This window comes from Ruditapes philippinarum, unplaced genomic scaffold (assembly GCF_026571515.1).
Source record: "Ruditapes philippinarum isolate M1 unplaced genomic scaffold, ASM2657151v2 ctg12007_1_1_1_1, whole genome shotgun sequence".
In the NCBI taxonomy this organism is placed as follows: Eukaryota; Metazoa; Mollusca; class Bivalvia; order Venerida; family Veneridae; genus Ruditapes; species Ruditapes philippinarum.
The window spans coordinates 3,875-28,767 of record NW_026865186.1 but is presented as its reverse complement, the minus strand read 5'-3'; the positions used below and the strand labels follow the sequence as shown (position 1 = coordinate 28,767).

At 32.4% G+C, this 24,893-nt stretch overlaps 1 protein-coding gene across 1 annotated transcript; it reads right to left on the bottom strand.

Moving 5' to 3' along the window:
• Nucleotides 1-105: 105 nt before the first annotated feature.
• Nucleotides 106-22,423, bottom strand: LOC132728138 (anoctamin-7-like; the record flags this gene model as incomplete). Its single annotated transcript, XM_060713764.1, is given in 11 exon segments — nucleotides 106-160; nucleotides 699-810; nucleotides 1,808-2,003; nucleotides 2,557-2,694; nucleotides 4,439-4,521; nucleotides 8,545-8,711; nucleotides 12,356-12,446; nucleotides 13,368-13,536; nucleotides 19,503-19,671; nucleotides 20,655-20,791; nucleotides 22,316-22,423. Coding segments are annotated over 11 exon segments (1,425 nt in total), but the record flags the coding sequence as incomplete, so codon positions are not given.
• Between the last annotated feature and the right edge of the window lie 2,470 nt (nucleotides 22,424-24,893).

Here is a 24,893-nt window from a genome sequence, read left to right as displayed (position 1 = left end):
ATTTTTAACTACAATGTATTAGAATTATGAACACACTTATGAGAAGATTCATTTCATAATTAAATCAAAGTACAAATGTATGCCATATTTCTCAGTATTATTTACCTCTTCACTACGAAGTCCAAAAAACTTTGTATAATGTCCAGGATAACCTGTAAATCTGAAAATACATTTACCATAATAAATATCGTTAGATAGGAGATAACTAAGTCTGCTTATGCAATAGAAAAAGCTGTGCATTACTTAAGTTTTCAGCACACCTGCTCAAAATCTCAAAAACACACCTGTGAATTTGTCTATTGAATTCTGATTGATACAAGGAAGAATGTAAAGAATTATTTTTTTAATTTCTCCATACTTCTGTGTATATCTGTTTCTCAGGAATGTGAAAATATGGCAGGAATTACGTAATGCTCGTAGTAATGCCGAATCTGTGCAATACATGTTCAAAATGACCAACACGTTAAATGGGTCAATATATCTTATTGTAAATCAAATTAAAAGAAATGAATTGGCAGACACACAAAGCATTAACTAAATTAAAGTCTTTCATTTCACAATGGTAAATTCTCAATGTATAATACAATTATGCCAGAAGTAAACTTTAAAGACTAAAATAACTTTGAATTTGATTATGGGCAAGAAATTAGCAGTCTTCAACCTTAACCTCTCTAATATTACTTCAAATCTTGACTTACCTCCCTTTGAAAAATGCAATGTAAATTATAGATGAGTAGAAATTCACAAATTGGAAAATAAAAACTTTAAATGTCAGCTGGTCTTCAAATTCAGTCTGTGTTCTATGCATTTCTGAAATACAAAAATTAAATGAATTCCTGAAACCAAAACCCATGGATTTTTACAACAGATTGCACTATTTACCAGTTTAAAAAATTTAGTAAGCATTTTTGGGGGGCAATTGTATATAGCAAAGTATAATACAAGCATATTCTAAGAATCTTATGCGAGGTTCCTATACCTCTTTGTAAAACCTACATTTTCATATATAAAATCATTATCTTGTTTTTGGTAAAAGAATTGTTTATACAATATCAATTTTACCTCTGCTACTTAAAAGTCAATGTTGAACTGACAAGAAATTTTTTAAAAATCTACATTTTCATAAAATATCTAACATGATTTTCTTTCCGAGGCCATAAATTCACAACAACTTACCTCACTGTGTCATCCTCAATGCCAATTTTTCTTATACTCTTCCCAGGGCCATAAATATACAACAACTTACCTCACTGTGTCATCCTCAATGCCAATTTTTCATATACTCTTCCCAGGGCCATAAATATACAACAACTTACCCCACTGTGTCATTCTCAATGCCAATTTTTCTTATATTCTTCCCAGGGCCATAAATATACAACAACTTACCCCATTGTGTCATTCTCAATGCCAATTTTTCTTATACTCTTCCCAGGGCCATAAATATACAAACAACTTACCCCATTGTGTCATCCTTAATGCCAATTTTTCATATACTCTTCCCAGGGCCATAAATATACAACAACTTACCCCATTGTGTCATCCTTAATGCCAATTTTTCATATACTCTTCCCAGGGCCATAAATATACAACAACTTACCCCATTGTGTCATCCTCAATGCCAATTTTTCTTATACTCTTCCCAGGGCCATAAATATACAACAACTTACCCCATTGTGTCATTCTCAATGCCAATTTTTCTTATATTCTTCCCAGGGCCATAAATATACAACAACTTACCCCACTGTGTCATTCTCAATGCCAATTTTTCTTATACTCTTCCCAGGGCCATAAATATACAACAACTTACCCCACTGTGTCATCCTCAATGCCAATTTTTCATAAACTCTTCCCAGGGCCATAATCAGAATCAAGTTAACAATGGCCGACGACATGCTGGCAATAATTTGGGCACGCGGACGAGTTGTCGGGTTTTGGAACAACGGAATGCTCACCAGTACACGGTACATTATTACAGCTATGATAAATATAATGACCAATGTCATCTGAAATATTACAAATAACAATATATAAATACAACATTTGACAGGAAATCGTCAGGTAAAAAGAATAGGTTTTAAGGCAATATCAAATTTAAAAAAATTATCAAATAAAATTATTTTTGGACAATACACATGCATCAAGGAACTTTATAACAATCATTTTGTGAAAGTTTGGCTGAAATCCCTTGAGAAACGTGGGAGGAATTACAAACAGAAATAACTTTTTTAAACCTAGGTGTTACTTTAATGTAAAAACTTGACTTTTCTCTTAAACTTCCAGGTTAACTAATATTTTACCTAAGATTACAGGGACTACGTTATCATGCCAAATTTATTGTTTTGTTCAGATCAAAATTCTGTTGACCTTTTAATCCAAAAAATCAACTAACAACAACAAAAGTTTTCAATGTTTCTTATAAACTGTGACAATGTGAACCAATTATATACATTATATTCAAATTGACATCTCAGTAACATCAAGGCAGTACAAAAGATGTTTCTATTCTAAATGATTTGTCTTAATATCATTTATTTTAATTATAATACTTGCACCTACCATAACTATAATTACTGCAATACCAGAGAGAATTCTGGGTAATCGTTTACGCGGAGGGAAGTACGGCTCTTTAACGCGAGTGATGGGATTTTCCTCGTATGTTGGGGCTTTTGCTGCATATTCTGGTCTTGGTCTTTCCTGCAAATAAGACAATATTCTGATTTTCATGTACACATTGTGCAAAATTATGGATAGATATAGAAACAAGAGGGCCATGATGGCCCTGAAGTCGCTCACCTGTATATAGGCCCCCGGAGCGGGGCCAGTTTAAACCCCAGGGCTTTTATTTGAACAAACTTGGTAGACACCCATTAGAAAATGTTTCATGCTAAATATCTAAGGTCTAGCTGGTCAAGTTTTTTCTTTACACATATAGTAAAAAACAATGACAAACCTGGGGCAGGGCCAGTTTTGACCCCAGGGCTTTATTTGAATAATCTTTGTAGACACTTACTAGAAAATGTTTCAGGCTTAATATCTAAACTCTAGCTATTCAGGTTTTTTCAAAGAAGATTTTTAAGTTTTTGCTTTACACATATAAGGAAAATCAATGTCACCCGGGGCGGGCCAATTTTGACCCCAGGGCTTTTATTTGAGCAAACTTTGTAGACACTCACTAGAAGATGCTTCATGCTTAATATCTAAACTCTAGCTATTTGAGTTTTTTCAAAAAAGATTTTTTTAGTTTTTGTTATACACATATAAGGAAAATGGATGACCCCCGGGGCGGGGCCAATTTTGACCCCAGGGCTTTTATTTGAACAAACTTTGTAGACACTCACTAGAAGATGTTTCATGCTTAGTATCTTAACTTTAGCTATTTGATTTCTTGTAAAGAAGATTTTTTAAGTTTTTGCTATACACATATAAGGAAAATCAATGACCCCGGGCGGGGCCAATTTTGACCCCAGGGCTTTTATTTGAACAAACTTGGTAGACATCCATTAGAATATGTTTCGTGCTAAATATCTTAGCTCTAGCTCTTTGGGTTCTTTAAAAGAAGATTTTTTAAGTTTTTACTATATGCATTATAGGGAAAATCAATGACCCCCTGGGGCGGGGCCAATTTTGACCCCAGGGCTTTTATTTGAACAAACTTGGTACACACCCATTAGAAGATGTTTCATGCTAAATATCTTAGCTCTAGCTCTTTGGGTTCTTTAAAAGAAGATTTTTTAAGTTTTTACTATATGCATATAGGGAAAATCAATGACCCCCTGGGGTGGGGCCAATTTTGACCCCAGGGCTTTTATTTGAACAAACTTGGTAGACACTCACTAGAAGATATTTCATGCTAAATATCTAAGCTCTTTCTCTTTGGGTTTTATAGAAGAAGATATTTAAAGTTTTTTCTTTTGGTTGCCATGGCAACCAGAGTTCTGCATGGAATTAAATTCTTTGAACAATTTTCAAAGGTGACCACCAAAGGAACATTCCTGTGAAGTTTGGATGAAATTGGCTTAGTGGTTTATGAGGAGATGTCATTTAAAGTAAAAGTTTACGGACGGCGGACGACGGATGGACGCCGGACGGACGCCGGACGAAAAGCGATCACAAAAGCTCACCCTGTCACTTTGTGACAGGTGAGCTTAAAACAGTGTAGAGTACAAACACCACCACGCTGGTTAACTGTCCAGCAGAAACTTTGCACAGCTCATTACCACCCTTAAACAGTTACCCTCAAAGTCAGATATTCTGGTCTATTCTAGCAGTTATTTTAGAATTTGTAATTTTGTTTTTTATATACACCATTTAAAACAGAACTGTTATCTCCATCCCATTGATCTTTTTCATTGGGTAAAATGAAAAGCTAAAAGAATTCTAGTAAAAGACCAAGGGAGACTATCAATAAAAGTATAAGCAACAAGACAAAAAGAGTTACCTCCTCTTCTTCATAATCCGAGACATCCCAATGGTGAGCTAAACTAGCATTCTTTCTCTTCCAGTACTCCAGAAAAGTCACAGCTGTAATATACAACTATAATATTAACTCTTATCCTGCTGGTAGCAACTTTAATTTTACCCTATGATGTCTGATGATGGTCTGCACTGTTCACCATTCAATCAGTTTTTTTTTTTTAATTTTCCCTTAAAATGATGAACAGTCTTGTCTATATTGTAAGATGGAAAATTCTTTTTTCAGATATCAAGCATGGTAAGATTCAATTTGTCATCTAAAAATATACATGAATATAGAATGTAGACACTGTTGTATTATTAAGTTTTTAATATGCTTGGGAAAAATTGCACATTTTGTCATGAATTTTAAGACCATTAAATTTGATATTGTCTGAAGAAATGTGGCAAACTGATATGTCTGTAAAATATAAACATTGTTTCAAAATTAAAGTGGAGAGTGAAGAAAGGCAAAGTGATTTAATGTAATGTTAAAGATTCTAAAACCATACAATCAGATTACAAGTTAAAATAATTCATATCAATAAATAAAGACTTTAAAAGCAATAAGGTATGTTTAAAACTTGTATGCCAGTCATCTACTGGTTATTACTAATCTCAATACCAAGTTTGAAATTCCTAGGCCCTAAGTTATTGATCAGAAACGATTTTTGGTTTATGGACCAACCAACCGATGTGCAAAGCAATATGCTACCACTTCTTCTAAGGTGGGTATTGAAATTCCTGCTTGACTTATATTTCAATTATAAACAAGGCAGTCTGAAGGACAGCTAAATCCCCTTCCGCAGTGAACATGAATGTGTACTTCTTGACCTTTTACCAACCATGACCTTGATGTTGTGCCATGCATATCATAAGCACATAGTCTCACGATGGTGATTATTTGTGCCAAGTTATTTAAAATCTTCCATAAAGTCAAAAAGTTATGGAGAACATATAACCTTGACCTTGGGGGTAGCAACCTGGATGTTGAGCTCTGCAGATTGTGTCATGGTGGGGATCATTTGTGCCAAGTAATTTTAAAACCTTTGAATTGTCAATAAGTTATAGAGCGGACATGAAAAATAGATGTTTTTACATTGGACCTTTGAGTGTGACCCTGACCTTCAGGGTTGTGACTTGATTATTGTGCTCTGCCAATGGTGTCATAATGGTGATCATTTCTGCCAAGTTATCTTAAAAACATTGCAGCGGTTTAAATGTTATGGACAGACACGAAATGTAGACTTTCTAACATTTGACCTGTAAGTGTGACCTTGACCTTGGGGGTAGCAATTCAATTATTGCGCTCTGCACATCGTCTCATAATGGTGATCACTTGTGCCAAGTTATTTAAAAAACTTTTCATAGGTTTAAAAGTTATGGAGCGGACACAAAATAAAGACTCTAAACACTTGACCGTTAAATGTGACCTTGACCTTGGGGGTAGCAACCCAATTATTGCGCTCTGCACATCGTCTCATTATGGTGATCACTTGTGCCAAGTTATTTAAAAAAAATTTCTAGTGGTTTAATAGTTATGGAGCAGACATGAAGTATGAAATTAATTTTTTTTAACATTTGACCTTTAAGTGTGACCTTGACCCAATTATTGCGCTTTGCACATCGTCTCATTATGGTGATCACTTGTGCCAAGTTATTTAAAAAAAAACTTTCAATGGTTTAAAAGTTTTTGAGCAGACAAGAAATGTAGACTTTTTAACACATGACCTTTAAGTGTGACCTTAACCTTGGGGATAGCAACATAATTATTATGCTCTGCACATCATCTCAATATGGTGATCACTTGTGCTTAGTTATTTAAAAAAAAACTTTCAATAGTTTAAAAGTTATGGAGCGGACAAGAAATGTAGACTTTTTATTATGAAATGAAGACTTTTTAACATTTGACCTTTAAGTGTGACCTTGACCTTGGGGTTAGAGACCAAACTATTGCTTTCTGCACATCCACTCATTATGGTGATCATTTGTGCCAAGTTATTTCAAAAAAACTTTTAGCACTTTAAAAGTTATGGTGTGAACATGAAATGTAGACTTTTTATTATGAAATGAAGATTTTTTAACATTTGACCTTAAAGTGTGATCTTGACCTTGGGGGTAGCAACCCAATTATTGCGCTCTGCACATCGTCTTATTATGGTGGTTATTTGTGCCAAGTTATTTCAAAAACATTTCAGCAGTTTAAAAGTTATGGAGCGGACATAAAAGTGTTTTGGATGGACAGACGGACAGACAGACTTACAGATCGCTTTGAGATTTCAATTACTATAAAGATCCTGTATTTGTATACCACAATTAAGTGAAATTATATATATGTATATAATTAAGCTTATAAACAATTTTCAAACATCTAAGAATATGTAAAATATGTACTGCAAATATTTGTACATATTATATGTAATGCATTCATTTCTTATAAAAAATTTGACTCAGACTATAGAAAATAAAGTTTTTATAACCCTCCTTTATTTACATGAATGTTAAATTCGATAATATCTTTATAAATAATGCATTTTGGAACTTACAAAATTGATAAATCTTAATTTGAGCGTTATATTTATGATATAAAACCATAAAAAAATTTGTGTTACAGGATCTTTAAAAGAAGAAGGGAAAAATTTGAATACAAAAAAATTAATAAGTTTTGATAAAAGAACTCAAACGTGAAAACTTGAAAAAAAGAAAAACCTATTCACAAAGGCATGCAATATATTATCTGTTTCTCTTTTGAATGAACATTTTGTATTTGAGATATTAAAATTGTCAATGGATGCCACTTATACCATTATCTGACTGGTTCAGACTGCAATAAAATTCTTGAAATTGGATTATATTTTGTCTCTGCCAGGTCGGCTGACAGAAGTTTTTAGTTTATTTCATTTCTTTAGTTTTACAATTTATTCTTTTTTCCGTAGCATCAAAGTAGTCTGTCTGATGTATATCTGGTAATAATGTGTCAGACGGTGCAAGTCTCGTATTGCTTAGCTAGCGTGAAATGAACGACGGTTCTCCCTTGTTAAATTTAATTATCTCGTGTTTCGGAAAAGTTTTGTTTTCCATGTCAGATACAAACCTGAAAAATAATTACACATTTTTCTAATTAGATTAAACAACCATTTTGAAAGATTTGTCTGGGTTTTTTAAAACTTTGTTACATTTCAGTGAATGTTTTTTATGAAGTTGTTTCTTTTCTGTGTTATGTACTTTTGTATCTAGAACTATTTAATTTAAGAAGTTGACAATTGCACATTTTACTTAAGTCTAAATATATTTGTTATGTTGAATAGCTGAATGAAAGACGCACACCAAAAAAAAAAACACCACTCAGTAGACACACACAAATTATCATAAATATCTCTTACTGAGAACCTTCTTCACTGGTGGATCAATGCAATTGTCTGATTTATAATGCAAATAATAGTGCTTTAAATGTCAGTTCAAGTTCATATTTTCTTCACTTAACTTTCAAATGACAGTAGTCTACAGCCCACTCCTTCAAATATTTGAAAGGTTATCCATTAAGAACAGACCTATCTAAAGGTATGAAATGTAGAAATGGCTGAAATCTCTCACTTCTTTTAATTAAAAAAAAAAATAAATACAATTTCAAAAACCAATACGAAGGCAGATATATAATGGGTTGGGGCTTTTTGTGTTAATTTTGGTTGCTTTGACATTTCTAAAATATAATTCTGTTCCTGATGAATATCTATAAATCATGTATTCCTGTTGAAATATCCATTCAGTTACCTAGCAACATATTAAAATATACAGTGGAACTTCTATGAGTCGCACTTTGATTAGTTGATTTTCTCGATGTCTCGAAGTTAAATGAAAGTCCTGATTTTTCTCCCTATATATTCCTTATAAAATCCCATAAATGAGGGTTGAATTTTTCGATGTGCGGAAGTTTCTCATGGTACTATAGTTACGCCTTTTGTAATTGGATGCTCGAAAAATTGTGTAATTAAATTGAGACGATTCACGAGTCGATATTTTTTTATACAAGTCCTTTCAAACTTCTACTTACTGAAATTATACTGTATTACAAAGAAATAAGTTTAAGCTTACCCCAAAAAGAGACAAATATAGAGTAAAACACTGTAGCTGGGTGATCAAACAGGTAGGCCACTCTTGTATATATACAAACATCTGATAGGTACCAGTATGGACAGCCTATGTTCACGTCACATAACGGACACATCTTGTATGTCTGATAACTGTCACACACCTCGTTCCTGAAAATATATATAAAACAGGATGATGATGTGGGTTCAAACCCTACTGGCAGTACAACCAGCTCAAAAGAGAGAGAGAGACAGGTTCATTTTAGTTGCAAGCTTCTACCACAATCAAGCTTTTTAAGTAATGTTTCACCACAATCAAGCTTTTTAAGTAATGTTTCACCACAATCTAGCTTTTTAAGTAATGTTTAACCACAATCAAGCTTTTTAAGTAATGTTTCACCACAATCTAGCTTTTTAAGTAATGTTTCACCACAATCTAGCTTTTAAAGTAATGTTTCACCACAATCAAGCTTTTTAAGTAATGTTTCACCACAATCTAGCTTTTTAAGTAATGTTTCACCACAATCAAGCTTTTTAAGTAATGTTTCGCCACAATCTAACTTTTTAAGTAATGTTTCACCACAATCTAGCTTTTAAAGTAATGTTTCACCACAATCAAGCTTTTTAAGTAATGTTTCACCACAATCTAGCTTTTTAAGTAATGTTTCACCACAATCAAGCTTTTTAAGTAATGTTTCACAACAATCTAGCTTTTTAAGTAATATTTCACCACAATCAAGCTTTTTAAGTAATGTTTCACCACAATCAAGCTTTTTAAGTAATGTTTCACCACAGTAAAGCTTTTCAAGTAATGTTTCACCACAATAAAGCTTTAAAAGTAATGTTTCACCACAATCTAGCTTTTTAAGTAATGTTTCACCACAATCTAGCTTTTTAAGTAATGTTTCACCACAATCAAGCTTTTTAAGAAATGTTTCACCACAATCTGGCTTTTTAAGTAATGTTTCACCACAATCAAGTTTTTAAAGTAATGTTCCACTACAATCAAGCTTTTTAAGTAATGTTTCACCACAATTAAGCTTTTTAAGTAATGTTTCAAACAATCTAGCTATTTTACAGACTTCCCGAAATACGTCGGTCCGACGGACATGTCCGATAAATTTTGATCAGGTCTGACAATTTTTTATTCCGGATCAGTCCGACTGTCCGGCTTTTATCCAAGCCGCATGTATACAAAATGGCGTCGCTAAAGGTGCCAAACCTGGTAAAAACCGAAAATCTACGTCAGAAGAGTGCGCAGAACAGCAATAAAAGGATGAAAAGAATAGACCTGAGACAAAATTTATTGAAAAATGAAAGCAGAATCATGAATGATTGGTTTATGACAGGGAGGAGATGAAAATGCGCAGTACGGATTGTGCCGATTTTTACGGCGAAAAAATAAAAAACAAAAAGTGTCTTAGAAATACAAACACAAGTTTTTCTTTGATTTTGATCAATTTTATTTGGTCCGACAGATTTTGTTTCGGTCCGACAGATTTTCGTGGTTTGTCAGACCGAATGGCTGACAGTTTTTTTCAACTTTGGGGAAGTCTGTTTTACCCATTACTTCATGAGCATTTTGTGAAAAATGGCTGTTTTCATTGAAAAGTCTCCCGTTACAAGTTCAAATTGCTATAATACTATAAAAACTGCTTCAACACTAATCAAACTTGGCACAAATGTTGACTGGACCATTGCCCTTGCAACAACATGCTCAGGCTTAAATTTTCTGTTACCATGGCAACGAGGGGACATCTCAAAATTGCCAAAAATCACTATTTTGCGTGTGATTTTTTCCATCATAATTGATTTCAAAGTGCTGCAACTTCTCAATGGATTGAGATAGAGTCAAGAGCTTTTCAGCGTTGGTTACACGTTACCTTATGATCATTCTGGGGTCATTTATAGCCTCTCACAAGTCCAAAATTTTCTTGGCGATGAGGGGGACTCCGGCCCCCTTCAAACCCCCCAAACAGAAGGGGGCAGATCCAACCCCCTGATGTATCTTTTGGTTGGGGGCAGCGCCGAAAAAGTGGTCACTTTTTTTAACAACATTTCTCAAACAAAAACAAGTGCTGGGGGCCTAAATAAGGCATTTTTTCACCATTTGAGACAACAAAGGGGGGGGGGTGAAAAAGGCGTTAAAAGGCGTGTATATGACGTAATGGGTTAAGTAATGTTTAACCACAATCAAGCTTTTTAAGTAATGTTTCACCACAATCAAGCTTTTTAAGTAATGTTTAACCACAATCAAGCTTTTTAAGTAATGTTTAACCACAATTAAGCTTTTTAAGTAATGTTTCACCACAATCAAGCTTTTTAAGTAATGTTTCACCACAATAAAGCTTTTTAAGTAATGTTTTACCACAATCAAGCTTTTTAAGTAATGTTTAACCACAATCTAGCTTTTTAAGTAATGTTTAACCACAATTAAGCTTTTGAAGTAATGTTCAGAGACTGCTGGGATATTATTGATGCATTGATATACATTTCAAGCAGTGATAACCAACTCTTGTTTATTCTATACACAGACTGTTAAAATTTCACAAGTGACTCTGCCAATCATCAAAATGTATGATGAGTTAAACTGTGAAATATATAATTTATCTAATTCTTCTTTATCAACTTCAAGCAATGTTGTGGAAGATTTACAACAGTCCTATGCAGGGTTTTCATTTTTATGTGAGGCAACAGAAGTGCCATCAAATATAACCGACTTGACTAAGGGACAGGCTGAAAATACAACCGATTTTAACAGCATTTCCATCACCGATCTGTTTGTATTAAAACCCTGCCTTTATGATGCTGCATTTTATATATTCACTGCAGTTAATAAGTATAGAATGGAACTAGGCTAAAACTGCCTGTTTATTATTGGTATCTGTTTACTAATTTTGTCAAACTATCGGAAAACTAATTCCGCTGACAGTAAAAGAATTGATGCGATTGTTTGTTGTCTGTGTCCAGTTTCCACTCTGGGAGAAGGTTTATTGACCAATATGATATTTCGCTTCTCTTCCACTTTGTATAGGAGACAAAACAAACAGAGCTGATTGTCTGGTCAATGGTCCAAAAAACCTCTACTAGAAGGTAAGAATTGGTTTAAAGGCCTATTATTCCCCAGAAATGCTTTTATTTTTATTTCTCAAAAGATTTTTACTTTTGGTGTACTTTTGTAGCTTCAAAAAAAATAAAAAAATTGGCCAAGTACCTAAAACATCACTTACTTCTGTTGCATTTTAGCAATTAGTTCAGTTAAAGTGATGTTCGTATTGTGTATGGAAGTCAAAATACAACTTTTCTGATATCTTGCTACAGCTATGATAAATTATTTCACAAAAAGTTCTACATTTTTCAGGTAACAAGCATCTAAAACTCTCTAAAACCATTATATATAAACATAATGAACATCATGTTTGCCCTTTCTAAAGAAGTAAAATTGCATTTGTGTCTGAGGCATAATGTGCCTTTAACATGTACCCTGCTTAGCAAAAAGTTCAAAGCCTTTACCATCAGGCACGCCTGCACATCCATACAGTATGATCAGGCTCTATACTGTTGGCAGACTAACTTTAAAATTTTCACCTTGATACCCCTAAATTTGATAATGGACAGTCCTAAAATTGGTTGCTGGACAAGTCCGTTTTCAAAATTTAGCTGGGTAAGGAATAAAGCTGTTTGCCTTTCAAAGTGATTAATATAAGTTGCAAGAACTTGTTTCACAATCAAGCTTAAATAAATATCTTTAAACCAAAATGTGTTGCTTTGTTAGTTTTTTTATTCTACAAAGGATCTATATAATGTATACATACGCTGGTGTGTTATTGGACATGGTGAATACACCGTACAGGAAAACAACCACTCCAACAAATGCAGCGGGGAGGAGCCATGCTGTATAGAAACCTAGAAAATAGAAAGAGTAGATGTTATCTGGAACTCGGCAAACGTGGGTTTTTCCTGGAGCTGATCCCTTGTTACAAACAATCTTTTACTGTTATATCTTCACGAAGCACTCCTTTAAGAATAGTTAAGTCAACCTTCTGCGCTTAGTTTTGAAGCTGTGACTATAAAAGTTTGTATGTACCTGGATCAGCTGGGAAAAACCAATCATATTCTTTATTCTGAAGCAAGCCTATATTTAGTTTTTATTTTTTTTTTCATCATATTACCCTTACTGAATCTTGATTCCTTAATTATGCTTCCACTTCTCCAATCACTCCTTTATTTTCATTCAAAGAATTATTTCATCACAGTAAAAAGATAAATCATTTAATTTTTCCTTATTAAAAATTGCTGTGCCTATTTTTCTTTGGAAAAAAAGAAAAGAGACTAGAACATAATCTCAGATCCACCTGAATTATTGGCAACATGCCAATAAAGAAATTTTAATTGAATTAGAAAATAGATAGCTACAAGAGAATGTTTTTTTATGCAAGTTTATTAACCCCTGATTTAGGCCTTCTCTTTTGTTTTATTGGCAGACTTCATTAACTATTGCTCTGTTACTTTATATAATTTTCTTCGTGCATACTGATCAAGCTCTACACTACTGGCTCCAAATTAATTCAAATCCCTAAAATAGTCCAAAATATCTATAAGCAAAAGTTATTTTTCACATTGGTCAAATCCACTTCACATTTTCTTCCGATATATGTAAAACTGTAAAAAAAAATGTATAATGCAAACTCTTTCAATAAAGGACAAACCCTATAATTGATCACAAACAGTTCTAAACAATGGAAGCTGAACAAGTTTATTTAATAAATTCAGGAGGTTAAATTTTTAATATGGATCGTTTACAGCAGATGTAAAATAACTACGTACCTAGCCATGCAAAATATATGCCAATTTTTTCCCCGAAATATTCTCTGATGTGATCTAGGGGCTGGTATTTATTCCACTTCCACCATCGTGCCCAATAATGATACAAAACCTGGCGAGGATTGTAAGCTTCCGGGTCAAGGTTGCTGTACTTTGGGATTTCATATGGTCCCTGAAAACACATATTATAATTATTGTTATTATTATTATCATCATTATTATTATTATTCTTATTATTATCATTATTATTATTATCATTATCATTATTACTATTATTATTATAATAATTATTATTATTATTCTTATTATTGTTATTATTACATGTTTTATCATTATTATCATTATCATTATTACTATTATTATTATAATTATTATTATTATTATTCTTATTATTGTTATTATTACATGTTTTATCATTATTATCATTATCATTATTACTATTATTATTATAATTTTTATTATTATTATTATTATTATTGTTATTATTACATGTTTTATCATTATTATTATTATTATTATCATTATTACTATTATTATTATAATAATTATTATTATTATTCTTATTATTGTTATTATTACATGTTTTATCATTATTATCATTATCATTATTACTATTATTATTATAATTATTATTATTATTATTCTTATTATTGTTATTATTACATGTTTTATCATTATTATTATTATTATCATTATCACTATTATTATTATAATTATTATTATTATTATTCTTATTATTGTTATTATTACATGTTTTATCATTATTATTATTATCATTATTACTATTATTATTATAATTATTATTATATTTATTATTATTATTATTCTTATTATTGTTATTATTACATGTATTATCATTATTATTATTATTATGTATTTATGTTTAAACAAATTAAAAGTTCTTAGGGAATATAATTCAAAACAGATTATAATGAGTTATAAACCTTTAAAATATTTTCTGTACAAAAGCTTACCGGTAACAAGAAAACTGGATGTGACACCTCAGGGAGAGTAGGATAGCTTTCCATTATTTTACTTTGTATAGTCCAACTAAATGTTTAACTGCGCAAAAACTTTCATAAGAAATCTTAATATGGGTGCGGAGTAAAAATGTCTTCTGGTTTGACATATTTTTTTTATTAGACAGGACTGAAAATATTTTTTCAAGATTTGTATACCCTTATTTTTTGTTTCTCTTTTTTTGTGTGTGTCTTTTGCATAGTTTTTTCATTTTAAGAACCCCAGGTGATCCAAAATTATTAGTATTTCAATTTTATGTTTTTTGGATTTTGGACCTTTGTGGAACTCCTTTCATTTCAATTTCATTTGGCAATATTCCCCAGTTTTGTTATTGATTTTTGTTATTGTTTCTTTTTTATTTCAAATCTTTCATAATTCACTTCTTTTAATATTTTGCCTACATATTTGCCTAATTTACAGTTTTTGAACCTTTTTTCACAGCAATGGTATGGCTTGGCCTTTTGAAGGAAATATCTAAAGCTATAATTATTCTGGAATTTCCATAGAAACAAAGTTAATTTAAGGATTTAATGATCAATTATTTTGTTCCTAGAACACTCATTAAGTTGTCCAAGGTTTTATCTACACTGCCTATAATTAACTAAATTTTTCCTGCTTTATTTTCCATTTCCAAGCCAATCAAAACCCAGTAATTTCACACCTTTATTCTCAACAGAAAATGCTGACACAGATAATTCTTTCCCTCGGCTCATCACAGGGATAAAATACCATAGACATATTTGTTGACAAGTAATGGTCATATCTTTAACATTTAATATCCTGTCTTTCACGAAAATTTTCCTTTCTAAAGCGGCAGATAAAGATTATAGGTTGACAGTCAATTATAACCAGTCATAATGACTTTAATATTCTATAAAACTGTTGTCCTCGAAAAATAATAAAAAATTCCTTTTAGAAAAAAAATCAATAATTTGTTTGTCAGATTTTTGTCAGTTATAAATTTTCCAAGATATCTGCCGGTAAATAAAAGCTGTATGAACAAGCGTAAAAATCTATTTTTAGCACTGGTGACCTTGACCCCTTACTTCACTCAAAGATAGAAAACTATCCATGTTATGTTTCTACTATAAATATAATAATAGGCATCTGTGGTTAAATAAATGATTTATGACTGTGTTAAAGTATAAAACTGGTGAAATGATCCTTAACTCCTCAAACAGGTAGAGTACCACTCTTGGTATGTCCCTATTAAACATGAAAACAACAGTTTAAATGCAATAATATTTTCAGTGATAACAGGGGAAATAACTATGAAGATGATGAAGGGCGTGGAAGAAGGTCGAGCGTCAAGCCGCCAGATGTGACGTCAATGGAAGAAATTAGCAAGAGTGACCGTTCGAGAGATATCAGAAGTAACTGGGATGAGCTATGGAACCACGCACACAATTATCACCAAGAAATTGAACATGCGAAAGGTATTTTATATGCATTTACTTATGTTTTTTTTTGTTTTAATCACTCTATTCAGTTTCGAATATAAAAACTCAAATTTTTCGGGCCAATTTATGATTTCGCACGTACTGTTACAAATAATAAAATGCACGGATACACATTTGTTTCAAACATGCTGCATAATTCAAATTTATAAATAATGTATCAAAAACTTAAATAATTTTACAAAATACCTTAATACTTGCTTATCAGTTTGATTTCTCAGTGTTCAGAGATTTGAAATGCCAGCGCTTTGAGAATTTGGAGGAGTTACAGTTTGCGACAAAAACCCTAATACGTCAGTATCCAGCAGAGTATTACAGGAATGTATTCTTCTCAAAGTGGCCTAAGAGGCATGAACATAGCATTGCATGTTTTGGCTCGTACTTTGAAAAAGAGTGAATGTCATGCGTTTTTCCTTAAACACTTACGATGCTGGGACGTTGCTGACGTCAAGAGTTTTTTGACGACGTTGCCCGGTACCGCGATAGTGACACATTTTTATGGTTTGTTATTCCGAATTATGTAAACATATTGTAAAACAAAGATGCATGTTGTTTGTTGATAAAACGTACTTTCATGTGATATAAGTTTTATGTACAATTGTCAAACAATACATGAGATATTGAGCCAGTCTACGTAATTCTTGATCACCCCTCGTATCACTGAATTTCAAAATAAGATCAAAATCAGTATTTTTTATTAATGTTACCAGGATATTTTACTGTAGAGAATTATTAAGCAGCTTGATTTAGATTGGAAATATAAAAGTCAATATATGTGTAAAACAAATTAAATTCTGAAAAACAGATGATATAACAGGTTCATCAAGTATGCTTTTATTTCCTGGTTTCACAGCTGTGCATTAACAGATGTCACAAATACAGTTAAAATTAATTAATATAGGGATAAAAAAAATAGTTTATTATCTAATTACATTGGAGTTTTTTTATACTAAATTTATTACTATAGCATGTAATTAATTTCCAGCAACACAACAGTTTTATGGAGTATACAACTATCATTTATATTTCATATGTATGTTAGATATGAATATATTTGAACTGAATTTGAATATTTGATATGAATATATGTGTCACGCATTCTGTTTTCTCTATTTCATTATCCCTCATGTTCAGACTCAATCAAACCGAGTCTGCAATAGACCCTTCTCAAATTATATGCATACCTGGAATTCCAGAACCAGAACGAGGTTTAAATGGCACGAATGTAAACACACTGACCACTCTTATCTCACTACCGAGTATATAGCCACGATGTTGGTTGTTAATAAAGAAAAGTTCTAATTATCATTTCTGTGTGCCTCTGTGCTATTCTAATGGTAAATATGATTTACCATATTCCAAAGGATAAAGATTAAAAAAACAACAAATAATGGATGACCAACTTTCTAAGATAAGAAGGGATAAAGGGTCATTGTTAAAGGTAAGCACCTAAAAATAATATTTTGTAAACTTTGACCACTATTATGAACAGAATAATATTTTTGTAAAAATACAGATTTTGTAAATTTAGAATAAAATAATAGGAGAACTGCTTGCTTTTAATCTAACAGTTATAACAATTAAAACTTGTAAATTGTAAATTATTATCAGTTCAAATATATGTTACAAATAGAGGATTGAAGCTGACTAATAGTTACTGTATCATTCCTTATTATAAATATATGGTATATTTTAGGGTCATGCATCTACTGTGATGTGTTCCAAACATTTTAAACTGAGGATTACAACTGGACTCCCCTTAAAAATGGTTCTATTCCATCTGTGTTTAATTGGGTTGAACAAACAACTCCAATTAAGAAGGCCACTTATAAGAAAAATTCTTTCACCAAAGAAAATGCTCATTGATAGGCAATTTTTTGATAAAGTCACTGATTTAACTCCCATATTCATCATTTCATTTAAATACATACAATATAATGCTTATTTATGTTTAATAAATGTGTTCGCTTACAGAAAAAAAATCATTTAAATTCTCACTCAGATACTGAATAAATAATATGGTAAAATATATATCTTTCTGTTTCAGCATTGTCTATAATGAAGATGAAGAAGATAATGCAACAAGTACCAATTGCCAACCATCTACATCTTATGGGTCTACAGAAACACAGGAAGAAAATGATATTGATAAGGCTTCATGAGGCTTGAACTGGGGGAGACCAAAAAGATGTAAAGACCCTGCAGCTCAGCTGAATTTGTAGTGAAATTACAAAGGAACATGCACACGTTTCATTTGTGTCATTGTTACATGGATGCATGTCAGATGTTGAGATCTAATTGAACTTTTGGAAACTGGTGATGATGTGATGGGTGATAAAGGGTTTACATTAAGGAAGATACTTTCAGACAGGGAAGTGTCATTGAACATTTCAGCATTTGTACAAAAGACAAATTTACACTAGAAAATGAGAGAGAGAATGATCAGCCAGAATCAAAAACCAAAAGAATTAAAGAGTATCATCTGTTTCACACATCTATTTCATTTCTGTCAACCAGGTATGGACATTAGCATGTACACTACCTAATTTTAATGAACCCATAGTGCAATCATGGACAAAATGTAATAGTCAGTATTATATTGTTTTTATATGTTTATATAAATTGGTTTTCAATAAAAAAGGATAATAAAAAGCAATATAATATTAGGAAGTATTAAAGTCTTTATTAAAATTTTGAAATAAATAAGAAAATTCATTCTTTCTCTGTTATCTATGGCATTTCCCTTAATTATATTGCGCAACCAGTATCTGCTGGTAGTACTGGAAGTACAAATTAAAATTCATAAAGTACATGTATACATAGAATTTGGCTAGGCATTAGTTTATTTCAGATACTATGGTAACTGAGTCAATAAATGTTTGATATAATCCACCCAATACACATCTGATAAAGATTTTCCACAGGTCATTAGGGGCTTATCTGTAAGATTCAATTTGCAATTACCTTTATGTTGGTATGAAGAATCCATAAATAACAGAACACCTAAGATTATATAATACAAGACACCGCAGATTTATATCTATAAACCTTATATTATGTTCGAAAATATGTTTATGACAGCAAAATTGAAACCGAAAGTAAAAAAAAAACCTCTTCTCTTACTCACCTCTTAAACCATAAATGGATACCTCACAAATATAATTGAATTCTTTATAGAGGGATTACCTTTGTTTTGTTTAATATATAACTCTACAAGTGAGAAATTAATGTTAGGAACCAAAGATAAGTCAATTTCATTGTATACACAGCTTATACTGGCTTATCAGCTTGCCAGTTATGCCTCGTTCTGGTTCTTGTTCTAAAAATAGCTGTAGAATATTAAGAATGGTCTATTCTCTTGTAATTTTGTTGTGATTTAAATGCTTCTGAGGGATGCACTTGATGACAAAGCTTCTGTGAATGTTTGGTCAAAATCCGTTGAGAAATGTAGGAGGAGTTGCGCACAGAAGAAATTGTTTACGCCCACCCGTCCTCCCGCCGACATACCTCAATCTAATAACCAGTTTTTTCTTTCGGAAAACCTGGTTAAATATATATATAGATCACACAGAGTAAAATTCAAAGTATAATTGGACTATGTACTTTTATAATTATCTTTTTTCATTATTTATTAGCTTTCAAATATAAAAGTTTCACTTACATCGTGTAATGGAAAGGCGGCACTATATACGCCCTCCTCTATCAATCTTTCTATACCAATCTCCGCCCTCTTCCTCTTGCCGTACGCGGCTGTAGTCAATATCTCCCATACAATACGACTTCTTTGTGTAGTCGAGAAATATGTCTCGTGATTACTGCTACCCAGAAACCTGTAAATCAAGGTCAAGGTTAAATATTTACAGCTTAACCTGTAAATCAAGGTCAAGGTTAAATATACTAGTATACAGTTTAAAAAGAGGTTAAATTTATAACAAGAGGGCCATGATGGCCCTGAAGCGCTCACCTGTATATAGGCCCCTTGGCCAAGGCCGATTTTAAACCAGGGGCTTTCATTTGAACAAACTTGGTAGACACCATTAGAAGATGTTTCATGATAAATATCTAAGCTCTAGCTATTTGGGGTTTTTATAAGAAGATTTTTTAAGTTTTTACTATATACATATAGGGAAAATCAATGACCCCCCCCCCCCCACAAAGGGGCCAATTTTGACCCATGGGCTTTTATTTGAACAAACTTGGTAGACACTCACTAGAAGATATTTCATGCTTAGTATCTAAACTCTAGCTCTTTCGGTTTTCTAAAAGAAGATATTTCAAGTTTTTTTCTTTCGGTTGCCATGGCAACCAGAGTTCTGCTTGAAATTAAATTCTTTGAACAAAGTTTGAAGTTGACTACCAAAGGAACATTCCTGAGAAATTTGGATGAAATTGGCTTAGCAGTTTATGAGGAGATGTTGTTTAAAGTAAAAGTTTACGGATGGACGAACATTTTGTTTTTCTGGCTGTTTGTTTTATCTCCACATCATCTTCAGCAATCTAAAACATCGAACTAATCACTCAATTTCTCATTATCTTGCTACAGCTTTCTGTGACAGAAATGAGCCGTGTCACGACAAAACCAACATAGTGCGTTTGCGACCAGCATGGATCCAGACCAGCCTGCGCATCCGTGCAGTCTTATCAGGATCCATGCTGTTCGCTATCAGTTTCTTTACTTGTAATAGAGTTGGTAAGCGAACAGCATGGATCCTGATCAGACTGCGCGGATGCGCAGGCTGGTCTGGATCCATGCTGGTCGCAAACCCATTATGTTGGTTTTGTCGTGACACGGCTCAAATAGTATTTCAAGTACCTATCAAGCTTGGACTTTTTGAAAGCACAAGTATAATAGTCCAATGGTTGATGTGGGAGGTCTTCATGTAGAATATTTGGTATGTGAACAGCTCCCAGTATCTTGTCTGACCAATTACTCCTCGGATTTGGATGTGCCTACAATTATAATATATATATTTATAAATTGCTTGTATCATAGTTTGGGGACCTTTCTGTTGAAAAAGTGTCAGAGTTAAATCGTATACATATACATGCACAGTGCGGTAACTGGAGTGCAGGTATCAGTTACCCGCACTCCAAATCATGCCCGTTGATTGGCTCATTTTTGCTGGGGTTTACATATTGTGATGGCAGAGAAAGGGAAAGCGGCAGAAATATCATATTCAGATGCTCGATCATTGGTTACTTTTTCCCGGGGTTTACAATTGTGACAACAGGGAACGTGTTTTTATGTTTGACTATGATACAAAAGAGAAAGAACACCAAAACACTCGGCAATCTGATTTATACTCGGGGCTACGCCCCCTCGTACAAATCAGATAGCCTCGTGTTTCGGTGCTCTTTCTATTACTTATAGCCTGATATAAGATAAAAATATTCATATCAATCAATTGTCACTTTAATTTGTCCAGGCTCTATACTGGTGGAAAAGGCTAATCATTTTTGGTATATACATATTTGGTATACACGTATAAACTTATTACAAATGGCATCAGGAAAATCACTTCTACGCTCAATGTAGTGCAACATATTTAATAAATATAACTGTAAATCCGTGTTAATGGCAAGTGGCACTGCTCTGCCCTGAATATTGTTACTAAACATACTCACAACCACGGATTATGTAATATAAATCCGTGTCACAACATACATGTATGTATGCGCAAGTTTTCAGGCATATGCCTGAAGCTCTGTTTTTGTGTGTGTGACATTTTTAATTTCATCATGTTTTACCATAAGATTATGTAGGAAAATAATTATGAATAAAGGTTTTCAGGCTTTTCCAAATTTTCAACTTGCACCCATGTATATGTAAATATTGTGTTTGCTATTGGTATACATTTATGAAAAGTTGATTTATAGTAGAATTGTTTATTTGAGAAGTGTTTCTGATTTCTTTTCTGGTTTGTAAAGTTTCCTAGCTTATAATTCTCGAGATAACGACGCCTTATATGTCTCCCAACTTCTCCCTAAAATTTTGACCTAGCTCAAGCCCTGTTTATAATCGATTCTCTTTTATATTGGCATGGAAATTGATATTAATTTTTTTTGCATTGCATATAATAATGCACAATTTTACCATTCAAATGCTTTGTATTAATTACTCAATCAGGCCTATGACCCTTCCAGATTATATTCCTGTGCATATTCACTCGAACAGAGCATTATTCTACAACATTGCACGTCAAAATTCATATCTATTTCCTAAATATATTTATTTTCATTTTTATGACAATGACATCAGTTAACTGTAAAAGTGTTATTGCATTGATAGCAAATAAAAACCTTCAAAACACATGTATTTTAGAACTTTGGAAGGTCACACATTTTGTCATGAAAGAAATACTAAGTCTTGTTGGTGCAGCAAACAAATTTCGCAATATAAAAAGTTATTACAGGCTTAAAAAATTTTGCTAGTGTAATAGATGGTGGGAGTGCTTTTGTTGACTGGAACATTACCTGCAAAGGAGCTCTCATGCAAAGATCTTCAGCGTAGAAGACGCAAACGTCCCACGGGGCGTACAGTTTGACATACGTTATCTGCTTCTTTTCACTCTGCACGGTCTCCTGTAATATAGAATATAATATATATACCCTGTAAAAATCAATATCAATTACAACATTTTACGCTTCACATCCATACACGACTTGCGACTGCATCTTTTGTCTCTCAACAAAATATTTTCATTTTCCCGTGGAAGTTTGAGAGACGCTGAAATAGCAGAATTGTCCTCAATATAATAAAACACTCATATTTATATTCACACGGCTTTAAGGCACTCAGTGGATTATTGCATGTTATATAATACTGCTGGAATATCAGTATAAATCTTGTTCTCTTTTATGAATGTATGAAGCAAAGGCATTTGACTGAATTTGTATGATCAAGTCACAATTCCAGCGAAATTTAATCCATCAATTGTTGAAATTTAAAATCTAAACTTCAGCAGCTGACATTGTATTATAGTCTCACTAGTACTTTTGCACCAAAGTTTAGGATAAAATTAGTATGTTACAAATATTACAAACTAATGTGAGGATAATTAGCTTGCATTGTTAGCCTAAACATTGACCAGGATTAAAGTTTAATATTACATTATACCGTAAAATTCCTAATAAACGCCCCTCTCCTAATTGAAGCCCCCCCCCAGGCTTTTTGATATGGAAAAAAATCTGCTCATGAGTGGTAAACTCTTTAATTAATCAGTAATTTTATTCAAATCCTGCAGCATCCATTTCATTTCATAGTAAACACAAAAATGTATCACATGAACTTTAAAATCTTAACACATTTTAATGTTATTACCAACCCATGTTACACTAAATGTATTTTCAATGAATTTTGGATTTAGGAAAAACGTGTTGTAATAATAGCCCCCCTTTTGGAAAATGTTTAGCCCCCGGGGGCGTTTAATAGGAATTTAACGGTATTATATTATAGTATAGTTACATATATTATTGTATAGTGAATATTATCAACATTAAAGCTCAATTCACCATAAAATTATAATAATACATGGCCTCAATGACTTACATGTAATCATCCCTTTTTGTTTTATATCTTCAACATATTGGATTTTTTTTTTTCCATCTTGTGACACCATTCAATAAGTGCCCTAGTTTTTTCTAATTAATATTATTGTTGTGTCAGAGCTTAGAAAAAAGAAGCTTTCCACATAATTTGATAGGGGTTTTGATCAATGACACTCAAGAATGGAGTCTGCAGGATTATATTAGTTAATCTACTGACATATTGCTGCCAGCATTTTATTCTGACACTGTTCTGCCCCTCCAGTTCTGGGTGAAATACCTTAACATAAATGCTCTCCCCCCACCCTCAATATTGAACTAACTGACCCCCCACCCACTTTTCTAAATCCTAAATGTATATTCTAACATCTCTTTTATTGTTACATTTTTTTCAAATTTTCAAATTAATCAAAATTTAAAATACTATTAATTTGCCAATGTCTCCAAATAAGCATGCCCCCACTTAGCAAAATTCAACAACCACTGCACCTTTTTTATGGTGTAATATATTAAAGTACGGTATGTACATATTACTTAATTATGCACTTCATAATATCTTTTTCAACATATACTAAAGATTGCAATTGACATTATAAATACATCTAGAGTTTGGAGGGAAACAAAAACATTATAAAGAGTAATGGCTCCTTGACAAAACAGACAAACAAATATGGAGCAGTAAACAAAAACATATTTAAAAAGAATTTAACCAACAATAAAATTTGAAACAGAATTCTAAAACTGATAACATTATAATACCTTATCTATAAGATTTTTATCAATAATAACACCTTCTTCCTGCAATGTCATAATTCCAATGTAAATTTTGTAATAATAGTCTTTCTTTATACACTTTCTAATCAAAGTTGTATTTTCAGTATTTTTTTGTTTGTTTGGGTTTTTTGTGCTTTTTGGGGGCGCATGCGCAATGCGCCCCCAATGTAATAACGACAAATTCAGATTTACTATGATGTGAACACAATTAGTCAGCTACCTTCGCTAAGCAAAATAGTTCCAAAACTTCGCAGTAACTCCAAAATCATAGTTCCCTATCTATTTTAAAATTGACTGGCCAATTTTGTACTAAATTTAGCAATCGTCTTTTAAAATTGTATGTATATTTTTGCTTTACGCGATTTTAATATTACTACGCCAGCGGTCGATCATAGCCAAAGTACTTGCATAAATATAGTACAAATTACATGTAGTCACAAGTTAATTAAGTGTCATAGAACTCAAAAATTTAGCAAGTAATGGAATACGGATTTCAGATTAGCTAACTTTAAAGCTTATAGAGCCTAATGCTTCATAAGTGTAAATTAAAGAAAAACAATGCATGCGTATGAATACGAACTATTTTCGCCCTTACGTCATTTTACCGCAATCGCCATTGTTTACAAGTTCATCCGTGAAAGATTGAGAAGTTTATATAGAAGTTCCACGTGTTAAAACGAGTTGTAAGTTTTATTTTACAAAAACCTTATCTCCCATTTACCTAAATGTTGTA